The sequence below is a fragment of the Platalea leucorodia genome, assembly GCF_965183815.1.
Source record: "Platalea leucorodia genome assembly, chromosome: 1".
NCBI classification, from domain to species: Eukaryota; Metazoa; Chordata; class Aves; order Pelecaniformes; family Threskiornithidae; genus Platalea; species Platalea leucorodia.
Genome location: NC_138823.1, coordinates 84,189,426 through 84,203,372, shown reverse-complemented (window position 1 = coordinate 84,203,372; position 13,947 = coordinate 84,189,426). Strand labels below are relative to the sequence as shown.

Here is a 13,947-nt window from a genome sequence, read left to right as displayed (position 1 = left end):
TAGATTAAATTTAGAGGAAAAAACTTCCTCTATGGACATATACAAAGAAAACACTGGGAAAATAAGTTTCCGTATTTCATTTGGTTTAAGAAAAATGATGAAAGAAATTCAGAGTGAAAACTGGTATACTTCTCTGAATCACTGTTTCATTTTGTCGTAATAATTAGAAACAGGAGATACTTTTATATAGCCTGTGACGTAGTGTTCAGGAACAATTAGGTCAAGAATAATAATTTAGCTTTAGGACAGGTACTTAAAAAAAGTGAAGGACTGGATTTTAAATAGACAGCTTACTTCCTTATGAACTTTTAAAAGCATTCTTGCTCCTCCTAAATGTTAGCAGAAGAATGAATAATTTTTTTTAATTTGTCATTCATATTTGCAAAGTACAGCGATAGTCTAATTTAAAGTCAGCCATGTTAAGGAAGGCAGCCTCGCTTGTCGTTATTAAAAGTTTATTTACTAGTGATTGTTTCACAGCTTCATTTGAGTAAGTTTGAATGAACCTTTACATCATTAGTTAGAACATACATTTGTTAGAACATACAATCATTGACTCTTTGTACCAAACTGTAAATCTAGGTAGCCCTATTATGTTTTGTCTATGTTATCCTACTGTGGGTTTTCAATATGAAATGGAGAAATTAGAAATAATTTTAGAAAATTTTATGTCCTTTAGAAAGGACAGACAGAGGGTATTGAAGTCCACTTTTTTGATTAATTCCAGGTTCTCATGAGGCAAGTATTTGCACTAGATGGAACCCTAGAGAAGGTGGAAAGCTCTCTGACACTGCTGTTGTCGGTCTGTTTTCTTGCACTGTGTAGATCGCACATTCATTATCCATACAAGTAAACTCTTTGAAAATACAATTTTTAGGAAAACCTTATTTTAAAAAGGTAGGAGGAATTTTGCAAGCATTTGTATTTCATTTGTTAAAATTTCCAAAATATTTATATCTATAAAAAATCTGTATTTCAACTCTTCATCTTTGGTTATGCTGTTTTTCAATACTGACTTTCAACAGTATCCTAAAATATTTTGGCATGTCATTCCAGTCAATAAAAAAATTCCTTGTGTAAATTTTCTAGAAGATTTGAACAGCTAATTTTGGTTCAGTGCAAGTTTGAAATATCACAGTATGTTTTGTTGCCAATGCATAACCAAATTGTATAAAGGTTTGAGACACTTGAAAGATCCCAGATACACAGACTCACTTAATCTTTCATCAAACTGGTGTGTTTTAAACTGAGCTTGAAAAGGCACATTCGTACGTTTGTTACGCAACTATATAAATATTGCATTCATCCAAAGGGGTCATGTAGATTACTGTAGTTTGTTAAGCTGGTTGCTGATTAATCAAGGAAATCAAGTTGTAAGTTGATAGGTTTCCTTATCTTCTCAGAGAAATAATTGAAACCTGAAGGTACAAAACAAAGGCTATTCTTGCAATTTTTAGTGATTGTAGATGAGAATGGTAGGTAAGAAGAGGAAAAGGAAAGAGGATCTTTTGATTTTTTTTTTTATCTTTTTCACAGAACCCAGCATAGAAGTTTGTAATATATGGTGTATAAAATTATGGTACCTGTGACTTGGTTCATAAAGTTGTATAACTTTCCTCACTGTGAGTAGGCTCTGTGACAAAGTCCTGGCTTTGCCGGGGCTGATGACAAAACGTATGTGGAGTTATTCCTAAATAAGTCTTGGTCCAGTAAGAGCTGTTAAGAGTCAGTGCTTGTATTTTCAAATTTGTGCTTTGTCTAAATTGAGAATAATTTCAAATGCAGACAAGCTTCAGTTTCAAATCAAGAGGTGTTCAATGCTAATATGTACAGCAGAGGCTGACCACCTTGCAAAGTAATGTATTCAGTCAAATCAAAAAGAGAAACAACTTTATAAAATGGTGTCCTGTTAGGGAGTGGTCATACTTAAGTTTTTTGTGACTTTGTTGTGATGCTTTTTAATTTATCGTAGTATGAGGGTACCTCTTTTCAACAAGCTCCACCACTTCAGTAGTTCAGTAGGCATTTTCTTGATTGATAGCAGCGCACCTGTAACAAGGGAACAACACAGACTTCTGTTTTCAGCCAGCTGTAAGATTTATTGTACCTCTAGGTAGAGATTTATCTTTTCTTTGACTAGATCAATATCTGACACTCAGGTCAATAAATCCTGATTGAATCTCAACAGAAGTCAATAGCTACGTATTATGTCACCTAATAGACAAAGATTTTGTGGGTGTTGGGTCTAAGAAATAATGTTTGTGCACGCATATATCAGAAGTTTTATTATAAGGCTGCTTTAAATTTTATCTATATAACATCATCATCTTTTTCGTGTGTGTCAGAAAGTTATGGAAACTGTGGTACACTTAATGCTACCACAGACACATTTTCAGCATTCAAAAAGATCTTTGTGATCTACTGTGGTTCCTTAGTCAGCATTCTGTTTATCCAGAGTGCAGTTCTTAGACATTTTGTCTCCTATGCGGAGTTTCAACTAATACGTTTCATTGTGCAAATAGATTGGGATTTTGTTCCAGGTACTGAGGTTTCAATGAATTTATACATTTTTGTTGGTTAAAATGTTTTTTTCCAGGAAACATTACAATAATATTTTGTTTCTATTTTTTTTCTGTCAAGGACCTGTAAGGAAACCAATTAATCATGTTTGTAAGGTAGTAGTTGTAACATATATACATATATATGTATTTACACTCTGATGTACTAAATCTAGCACTAAAGCACTTTTCAAAATGAAGAATTTTTGCTGCTGATATCTTGCTGGTTGCTGAATTTGATGATTTTGCTTTGAACAGACATTAGCTTGCATGGCCGCTATCATAACACATCAAGCAGAAATGGTTTCATTGTAATTCAAGCACCTAGGATACATGGAAAAAGTGTTTCACATTTCCATGTTGACACCAGTCTCGTATTTCATTTGCACTTTACAAATAAGCATACTTAAATGCTGAGAAAGGTTGCGCTCTAAATGACTTGTAACAATTATAAATTATGCTATACTGCTATAAGGTTCTTAACATGTTATGCGTGGGTCAGTGAAGCATTGCAGTTAAGTGGAACGCTCATGGATATGTGATGAGTAAGAATCACAGGGAGAAAAGAATGCATCAGCCATGTAAATGCTTGGTCTGTTGGCTAGGCAAGCTTTCTTACTAACAGATAATCTGAATTATATTATCTCAACCTTGTCCGTCAGTTGTAATTAAATTAGTCAGAACATGAAATTTTGTACAAATGTGGAATCTTTTCAAGTATGTTGCATTCAGTTTTTTAATTACCTGGACACCATTTTGACCCTATTTGAAAGTTTTTTTGTCATGCCTATAGTCGTTGTCTGTCTTCTCTCTTATCAGGGTGATCTACTCTGACTAGAAACCACAGTATTATTCAACATAATGGGCAACTATGTTAATTATCTCCAATTATTTAGATACATTATCATGTACTTATTAAAGACAAAAAGTTTAATTTGTGTAAAAGTCTAATTTAATAATAGTAGATGAGAAATATGAAGTCAAGTCTGTGGCTCCATCTTTATTTTTCTTTCCATTATGAAGGAAGTAATAATGAGCTTTGGATTATGAGTGAAATATTAGCAGCTTTAACCTTCAGCTGTCTATGATTTTGTCATTTTCATTCAAACTATAGATTAAATACATTTTTATGTAGGCCGCAAGGTAAGTGACATCACAAGAAGCAATGTTTGATACTGGCAGTCAATACTATTTCTATTTTAAGAGAGGGATATTTCCAAGCTTCCAAGTGAATATAAGTAGTCAGTTTTCAGACAGTTCTAAGCTCTTTCTTGTCAAATAGGATTTCCATTGAGAAGATTCCTGTACTTAATTCCCATCTGCTATGTTCAGGGGTTACTGAATGCATCCCCTTTTAACTTAATTGTTTTGTTCACCTCGTGTCGTAAGGTTGTTCATTCTCACCAAGGATTAAATACACCTATAAGAAGTTTCATTTCTGAAGAAATCACACTTAATGAGTAATTACCTCCCTTCCAGCATTCTTTGCCCTTGCCTTTTCTTCACACTCCCATCATTTGCTTGGTTCCTCTGCCTGCCTACCTGACAAGTAATCTGTTACAGAGAAGTCCTCAATATCTAAGCAGCATTAAGACATGTTAGTCATGTATATCTGTATCTTGGTATGTTTCATAGCTATCTTGAACATAATACTTTAAGTATTTCATTATACAACCAGCAGTCACTTGTTACCAGCTTTGAGCAAACAATTATCTCCACCCCACCCCCAGTTAGGGTCCAGATTCTTCTTTGGTTTTTAAATACATTTTTAATTGAATTGTCAAAAAAGAAAAATAAATTTGCAACACAACGGTATCGTTATACTTCTGTCGGCTTGCCTCATGCTGCTTTACTCAAGGCACATGCCTACTGCATTAACAGGAATACATCAGAGTTTGACCACTGTATTGTTCAAGTTGGAGAATCTGACCATTTAGCCCTGTTTGCTCCTAACCCTGTGTTTCTTCAGAACTATAGAAATGCAACTAATTCAGATTCAGTTCCAAGGAAATCACGAGTCAGTGCAAAACCACTGTAGTGTCTTCTGTTATAAATTGAATTATTTCATCATGCACACTTAAGCAGGGAACTAGTATATAGTGGCATGTTGATAGTAGACACAAGAATATGTTTATTAAAGTCAAAGTCTGTCTTTAAGGCTTTCTTCTCCTCCTCCAACAATTTTATGGGGAAAAAAAAAAAATCTTCCATAATGGAGAAGCAATTTTAGGAGAGGTCAAAACCACTCAGATAGGGGATTTGCTTGAAAGAATATTTAACTGTATTTTGCTGTCTGAAAATTCATAGGAACTTCTGTGCAATTTATACTTCAAAAGAAACGACTTGCACGTTTTCAGGACATAACATATTGATAAATGGTTTCTGAAAATGGAGGAATTAGCCCCCTTGTGAAGTCTTTTCAGAATCTGCACATCAAAAAAATTGGCAGAATTTTCCTATTTTTCACCCTGAAATGTTGGCTCTTCTAGAAACAAGATTAGATTAATGGACAACTATAATTTTTGTCCAGTCTCAAAACTAGGAAGGGTGATAGATTCTCCCTGAATAAAGAAGTAGATAAGGAAATTTGAAGAATGTAAATGTGTGTCAGTTTTCTGAAAGGCCAAGCAAAAGGAAATCTGTAACACGAAGCTGGCAAATTTAGGCAAAAAGACAAAAGAAAAGTAGAGGAGCTGAGAAAGAATTTAGCCAGTAAAAAAATAGAAATAGCAATAATGCCTTTCCATGTGTTTTTCTGGAAAGTAGGTAATGGTAAAGGCACCTGCTTTCTTTGTTTCATGAAATGGCAAGTTATATTGAAAAAGATAACTGCCATGCCACATACCATTCTAGTTAAATAGATAACAATAAGCAGTAGCAACAAAGCACGTATTAAGTGGCTATGAACTGGCTACCTGGGAGGGAGCAAAGAGTTGTCATCAAGGCAAAATCATCATGAAAGGAAGAGATCCTACCAGGGCTCTACAGGGATCAGTGTAAGACCAATTCTATTCAGATTCTTTCTGTGTGGATTAAAAGTAAACATAGGACTACTGCTGATAAAATTTTTGGATGACACAAAAATGGCAGAATGATGAATAAACATAAGAACAGCGCATTTTGTCAAAATAACCCATATTGTTTGATAACCTGCGCCACTTAATGCAATAAATGCAAAGTCCTACAGTTAACTGAGGAGGGTGGGACTGTATCCAGGAGAACCATAACTATGTAAACTAAGAGTAAAGCAGCTCAAATTGAGTTCCCAAAGCAGTAATAAGCCAAAAAAAGCCCAATACAACCCTTAAATAGATTATATATATATATATGTCGTAAAAAGATTAGGAAAGTTAAATTTACATCAGAGGTGGGTACTGGGGGGGTGGGGTAGCATTTTTGAAATACCAATATTAATTTCATTTATCTGTATTTTTACAAAATTTTTGAAATCTGAAAAGAGCAAATAACACTATGAGTGAGAGAAAAGTCTTTACAGAGAAAAGTTTTTTACTATTTAGTTTATCAGAAAGGTTAGCTTCACTTCAAGGAGAAGTACTGGGAACTAACAATCTGAAAGAGGGTAACGAGTCAGTGGTTTGAAATTGAAGGTGCACACTACCAAATAAAGGGCAGACCTTTGACTTCATGATTAACAACTGGAATATTTAATCAAGAAAATAGGTGATATTTTCTGCCTCTTGGTCACTTCAGTTCAAAATTACATGCTTTCAGGAGGATGTGCTTTAGCCAAAAGCAAACTGCTACATTCGGTACAATGCTAGTTCAGTTAATGGCCTGAGTTCTATAGGAGGTCTGGTGGTCCCGTCGGGCTTTTAACAGTGAATCCATTAGATAAAGAATTCACCATTAAGCTTGAATATCTTAGTTTTTTGAAAAAATGTATTTTGACTGTGGATGCATCAGGTTGCATAAACTATACTAAAAATCTTCGCTATACTTAGTTTTCTTTCCAAGTTGAGGATTGTTGCTTAAAAAGATAGATTATATAATGTGATTAGATAATGAGGTCTGCACCCAAAACGTCACTTTTGTTTAAATGTTAAATTACCTGAAAGGTTTGATACAGATGTCTAGGCCAAAGTGAAAAGTTGATGTTTACAGGAATGACAACAATCACAGTGGAATAAATGAACAATCCACTACCACTAAATCCAGAAAATATCTCTTCCCTATGTGCTGGTCTTGGCTGGGGTAGAGTTAATATTATTACATTAGTAGTAATAGTAGTAGTAGTGGTGGTGGTGGTGTTATAATATCCCAATTATTAAACTGTTGTTAGCCCACGAGTTTTCTCACTTTTACTCTTCCAGTTCTCTTCCCGCCATGCTGCTGGTGGGACGGAGCGAGTGAGTGACTGTGTGGTGCTTAGTTGCTGGCTGGGGCTAAACCACGACACCATAGCAGAGTGATCTGGAAGTAGCAGCAATCTGAAGACAGTGGGACAGCTACAACGCTTCAGTGGAAAAACATCCCTGATAATAATGTCCTGCTGATTAAAGCAGACTACATGAGGCCAAGAGAAATGTACTTTAAAGAACTGTGAACCATAATAACTGAAACAGAGCTGGCAAACCTGGCATCCATATGCATATGGTTTAACTATTGGCAAGAGAAAAAATGACAGCTTCCTGCTCAAATAGGGTGGCCACTTGCAATGGTATTTCTATAACAGATATTCCTTTGATTTGCAGCAATTGCATATGGCAGATTAGAGTTTCTTGTCTGCTTTCTGGGAGGCAGCATGGCAGCAAATTCTTTCATTAATTCGGATATGCTTTGCATTATGAAAACAGTGGAAGGTGCTATGATTACATTTGGCATCCATGCAATTGCCACATAAATTGGTGTATTTTCCACTCAGTCAGTGAAGCTTTCTTCAGATACCTTAATTCAGGAGGCTTTGGCACAAGACTTTTTCATTTTGTAAATTTGGGCTGTTACTCATCTAGATTTTTGAGAAGGCTTTATTTAGCAGCAGTAAATTGAATAGATTTTTTTTTTTTTTTCCCTGGGGGTATCCATTGTAATATAATCAGTCTGGTTAATGCCCCCCTTCTTTTAATACCAAATAATACCAAACACTATTCTAACCTACTTACTTAAAAATGCTTACTATTTTCTTTTAAAATGATACTTATTTTTCAGCAATTTCTATTTTATTACAGCAGTTGTCTTTCAACGTTGGATTCATGTATTTTATTTCAATGATAATTTTCTTGAAGAAAGGGCATAGTGTCTTTCAGTACTATAATCATGACCATAGAATAAAATAGACCGCTAATTGTCACTTCTGTAGTGCTTTGACTTTTAGCCATAAAGTGTCTAGTGATGTCCCTGTAAAAGGAGAAAATGTATAATGTTAGTTTTATAAAACAGATCTGACTCAAAAGCCTAGATGAAAAATATCTATGTTATAGAAGAATTCAGAATGTGGAGTATGACCATAATCTCTGTATTGCACATTTTGTTTACAGTTATAGTTTGAACTAATTCACAAATTCAAGTCAAAGTCTATTGGGAGTTCTAAATTTGAAGTTTATTTTGCAGTTTTAAGAAAAAAGAAATGCATCTACTGACTTGTACTTGCACAGTATGTGTCTTTAAATGCAAAACCCACAGAAACCATACTTCTTTCTCTTAAAAGGGATGTGTCTAATTCTTTCAAGGTAGAATAGTATTAGATTTTGAAATGTATTTTAGTATATACAATATATTCAGAATATTAAGTTACAATAAAATAAGCTAACTACCTATCCTAAAGCAAAGCAGTGATAAAAATAGAGCTTTTAGTCACGAAGTTAAAATAATATTAATGAAATTACCATCTGCAACAGTTCACTTCCTTCAGTAATTAGTAAAATCACACATTTAATTAGTTATTAAATGGATATTTAAAATTATATTTGAACCATTTAGTGGTTATGATCATGACAAGACAGATACATAAGAAACTAGAATATGGGGAATGTAGTATGACCTACTGGCCCTTCATAAAATCTCTAGTGACCAGGCTCATGATCCAACAACAGAACGGAAGTTTTCCAGACAAAAAAAATTAACTTGCCCATGACAAACTAGTTTGTCATTAAAGTGGAATTGGTTGGTTTGTTGTTCCCCCCTCCCCCACGCCCCCCCCACTAGATAGAAAACCTTTGAGCTCAAAATGTTACAGTGAACCATGGTTTATTCTGGGAAGGTTCCATTCACACATCATGCAGGAGTAGGCTGTAAGATAAAGCTGACTGAAATTCTGCAGTGGTTACTGAATCTAAAATAAGTTCTTATTTTGTATAAGTAATAAGATAAATTACTTCAAGTGTACCAGACTATTACGTAAGTACATAGTTAAATACTTTGGTAAATGCATAGTTAGGCACTTGGCTGTGGCAGACATTTTCTTAATAATTGTCTGCACTTTAACTGAGACTAAAAATCAAGACTTTTTAATTACAGTTGAGCCTTCTGTTTTAGCTCTTTTTACATGCAAGTAAAATGGTTCTTCACAGAATGCTAAAAAAGACAACATAACACATTGTCAGATGCCGCAGAGCATAGAAGTATCTTAAAACTGGGGGGGGGGGAAGAATTGACTGCAGTTCAGTATGAGGAATGAATTCTGAAAGCCTGAGTGCAGAAGGAAGTAAAAAATAAACTTATTTTCAGGGCTTTCTCAAATTCAGAGGCATTGGGTAAAAGGAGAGAAAAGGAGCTATCCACAGTAGTAGACATATCAAACTTTCATCTCAATGTTCTTCTCGGTCACTTTTGTCTGATGTTTTGAGGATAAATGCAGGACCATCCTGAAGAAATTTCCTGATTGCAAAAAGCTGTGAGGAATTGTCAGTTCAGAGGAAGAAGTTTATGTCTTTGAGGGCAAGAGCAAGAAGAAGATAATGAAATGTAATAGTATTATATAGTAAAGGCCATGTTGCAGGATTAATTATAAGACCATCTGGATGATGCTCTCAGTCATATTATTTTGTTTTAGTTAGTCCTGTGAGGAGCAGGGAGTTGGACTCGATGATCCTTATGGGACCCTTCCAACTTGAGATATTCTATGATCCTCCAGTAACTCCGGTCTCATTAATTTGGAAGTTTCATTGGAGTATGTTCTGGGTATATTAGTCAATCATAGATGAATCACCAGTGTGATGTAACCTGGGGAAAAAAAAAAAACTTGTAATTAGAAAACATGGTGATAAAATCTCATCTGGAATGTCGGTAGGTTTCTGGTCATCCATGGTCAAGGAAGATAAACTGAAATTGGAAAATGTGCTTTCCAAGACTGTAGAAATTATCAGACAAAAAAGCAAAAATTGGTGTCATTTATAGGTGCATAAATTTAGGCAAGAAGTGAGAAGAAAAAGTGTCTTCTGGGAGAGCCTTCCATGTGGGAAAATGCATCTCACATAATTTTAAGATAGGAATAGGTATGACTAAACTCAGGAGGCCAGAGGTCCAGAGCTGTGCGTCCTTCTCAACTCCATTCCAGTAGATCTAAACCTCTACATGTTGTACATGATTTTTGACATAGCGGTCAAACTTCTGTAAAAATTCTTTGTTTAATACCAGAAACAGGGTGGGGTGTCCCTGTAATGATGTCTACACCTTGCATTTTTTTTCTTGCTTTCCTTTCTTAGTAAAGATGAATAAATATTGGAAGCATAGCTGAAAAGTACTCTGTTATCAGGGTCGCAGTGCTGCCTAACAAATATGAGGCAAAATTAAGGCTGTGTTTAAATTTAAAAAGCCTGTGACAGTTTTCTTTTTCAGTTTCTTTCCTCACCATTTTAGACAGGGAGATGTCTTTCTTAATATGAACTTCCTGTCTTCTTGTGGGATGTATAGGAGCCCCTGCCAACTGTACTGAAGATACTCAGGGGAAATTCCTACTTTAAAAGGAACTGCTGGAGCATTTCATATTATCTTATTGGAAAAGGCAACAAAGAAAGTTCTTCTTACACCTTTTGGGCTCATAAGAGAAATTTGAGATTATGTATGATTTTAGTGCTGTACTGCCAGAACAGTTGGTGGAGCTGCTAGTGACAAGGATAGAGCATTAGGGTCCTCATGGTAGTTACATACCTCATACCGGTGATATAATTTTAGGATATATGTATGTATATGCAACCAAGAAAAGGAGAGAGAATTAAATCTTGCCTTATCTCCTGTCCTTCAGCATATCCCAAGCTTAAAACCAGTTTTCTTATTCTAAACTTTGGATATGAGTTTTTAGAATTAAAAACTTGACCATTTTCATTTACTTGGTTTTCAGAAAAGAGGAATCTGATGCAAGTGGGAGAGATCAAATGATTAGTCATCCACAAATCCTTATTAGCTGTCTGCAGGCATTGATTCAGTACCACACCCCTTGGGGCAAAAAGGAAGAGGAAAGTAATTGTAATTCAGATTAATTTCTGTTTGTTTAAATTAGTTTAAAGATGTAAGTGACTAGTGTATTTACGAGGATTGTACAGAAGACAGATGTTCCACTATGTAAAATTTGGTCTGTTTCAAATTGAAATGGAAGGTTTTTTTTTAAAAAAAATCCCATATTCCCTCCATGCATATATATAAACATTAAATATTCCAATAAATTTGGTTTCAATGTGAAAAACTGAAGCAATTTATTTGAAAAATGTCAAAGCAGGACATTTTTAATTCTAATACTTTTCTGTCTTCCTATTTTTCATTCATTCAGTAAAATGAATTTTCGGAACAGTAGTACCAGATTTTGTGAACCATATTTATTTTGATGAAACTGCATATTTAAGTTATATCAGTTCCTTTTATCCAAATGTCTCCATGCCTTTCTGTTATAGTATGTATAAATTGTGGTTAATTTCAGTATATCATGGTGAAATTTGTGGAAAAAAGATCTAACTGTATCATTTAAAAGAAAAAAACACTGATGAACTAAAACAGACTAGTATACTATTTTTAGCCAGCCTGTCCAGAATCTACGCTTCTGATGAAAAGGAACTTGCAGTGCAAAACTGGGTTAAAATCATTCTAAATCTTCATGGATACTTTAAAATAGTTCTACTTATTTATGTGCGATTTGTTTTCAGAATAGAATGGAAACAATCGTATAAGCTACAGGAAAATTTCCGTTTCTTATGTAATAATAGCTAAATGGTTTTACTGAAGAAATGCAAATAAAGTAATTTTAAAATACAAGAAAAGCAGTGTTCTGGAAATCACTTTTTGCATCATCTGAGACTGTGGGAATCAAAAACCTTGAGAGTCATGCTGTACAGCAGGTTGTCTAGAAGAGCAAGGCTCTTCTTCTTAAGTTGCTTTCTGTTAATGGCTATTATATGTTTAAAATTTACCCAGAAGCAACATCTGATCATGCTATGGTATATTTTCTTACTAGTTATAACAGCCATTCAGTTTAAGAGTCCAAGTTAGGCTAACAATTTAGCGGGTTTAAAATTTAATGTTAATAAACTTAGCATTTCATATATTTCTTTACTTATTTCTATGTAACTCACTCCAGTCTATCAATGTCTTTTATGTACTGGTGAGCCCAGAACTGGACCCAGCACTCCAGGTGTGGCCTCACCAGTGGTGAGCAGAGGAGAAGGATCCCCTCCCTTGACCTGCTGGCAACACTTTTCATAATGGACCCTGGGAAACTGTTGTTGGCCTTGTTTGCTGCAAGGGCACATTGCTGGCTTATGCCCAACTTGAGGACCCCGTTTTCTGAAAAGCTACTTCCCAGTTAGTCTGTCCACAGCATGTACTGGTTCCCTGGCACAGGACTTGACATTTCCCTTTATTGAACTCCATGAGGTTTCTGTCAGCCTGTGATCAAAGAAACTAGCAGGGCCTAATTTACAGGCATCATCGTAAGTGAAAAATCTCCCTTAACTGAAACTGAGCCCACAGAGCTGATTGTTCCTCCTTTGTTGTAATCTTTACTTCTGCATGTGTAATTGACTAAATGTTAAAAAAATTTCTGATAGTGATGGATAAAAATAAATAGAATTTTAGGATCACTCAATTTTGGTTTTCTCTCTGTACTGTAGTAAAAACAATAATAGCTTATCTTTCACTTTACAGACAAGTATTAGGTAAGTCACACTTATGAACATAAGTGTATATGATTGACATGTATCAAATAAGAAAGTATAGTTTTTTGAGATTTGTCAAATAAGAAAGTTTAGCTTTTGGGTAGTTTTAAAAGGTATGTCATATTTTAATTCAGAAATTAACTTTTTTTAAAAAGGAATTTGTGTCTTCTTCAGTGGGGTAAGAGTTCCCATTCATTAATATTTCTATTAAGTAGCTATTTAAACAATTACAATATATGAGAAACTGCTGGAGTTCTGGCAACGTACCTTTTGGCTAGGAATGTTATATTAGTTGAATGAATTATTTATTAATGTAATAGTGGTTTTCATATATATAATCTTAATTTCTTCATATCCTCAAGCAAGTTGATTGTCTAGCAGCATCTGGCATTGTTTTATATATTCATATTCATATTTATATATATGACACAAACAATTAAAGCCAACTTATTTTGATTACAGAAAAGCTTTGCATTTCCAGAAAATCTGCCATGCTCCACCTTTCCTGAAAAGAAAGGTTATGCCCAGCCTTTCCTCTTGCTCAAACAAGCTAATCCTGTTCTTTCTTTTGTTTGTTTGTTTTCTTTCCATCACAGGAGTCATCAGGACTGCCTTGCACAACATGGACAGGGAAGCCAGAGAGCATTATTCCGTTGTCATTCAAGCCAAAGATATGGCTGGGCAGGTCGGAGGGCTGTCAGGGTCAACAACTGTAAATATCACACTCACTGATGTCAACGACAACCCACCCAGGTTTCCTCAGAGTATGTACAATTTCAGCATATAACTGATTTGAAAATCGTGTTGATTTTCAGTGAAATAAGAAGCTATTAGTGAAATCCAATTAGTATTCAGATTCACGGGGAGAAGGCACCTTCGGAAGTGTTTGGATTCACCAATATTTTTCAGTTTTCCAGTGTTTTCAGATGAAGCACAGAGATGGCATAGGTAGAATATTGAAAACAGTGAAGTTTTCTTCAATTAAACACTGAGTAAGAGTGAGATGGGTGACAAAGGAATACTCTTGGCATATGTGGGTTATTCTCCAGTCATTTTTGAATGTATATTTCAATAACTGTGTGATTTTGATCCCACAAGTGAATTACGTTGTTCCCATGGTAGACAACAACAAAAGGTAACACATCAAAAGATTAAATCCAGCATGCTTTTGGCTGCTTCCATGCACATCTATAATTTTTTTTTTTCTTCTGTTTCTTTCTCTATACCCATGTGAACTTTTAAGATCACTTTTTACATTACAGATCATCAAAACCTAAGCTGTTTCTCAG

The 13,947-nt window shown here is 34.8% G+C and overlaps 1 protein-coding gene across 2 annotated transcripts in view; it reads left to right on the top strand.

The window, feature by feature from the left end:
* CDH18 (cadherin 18) overlaps nucleotides 1-13,947 on the top strand; it is a gene marked incomplete at both ends in the record, with an annotated part of 175,715 nt that overhangs the window by 90,706 nt on the left and 71,062 nt on the right. For both annotated transcript variants that reach the window (XM_082335404.1, XM_082335403.1), the window contains one exon: nucleotides 13,255-13,422. In XM_082335404.1, coding sequence (XP_082191530.1) covers nucleotides 13,255-13,422 — 168 coding nt within the window. The remainder of the gene's footprint in view (nucleotides 1-13,254; nucleotides 13,423-13,947) is intronic.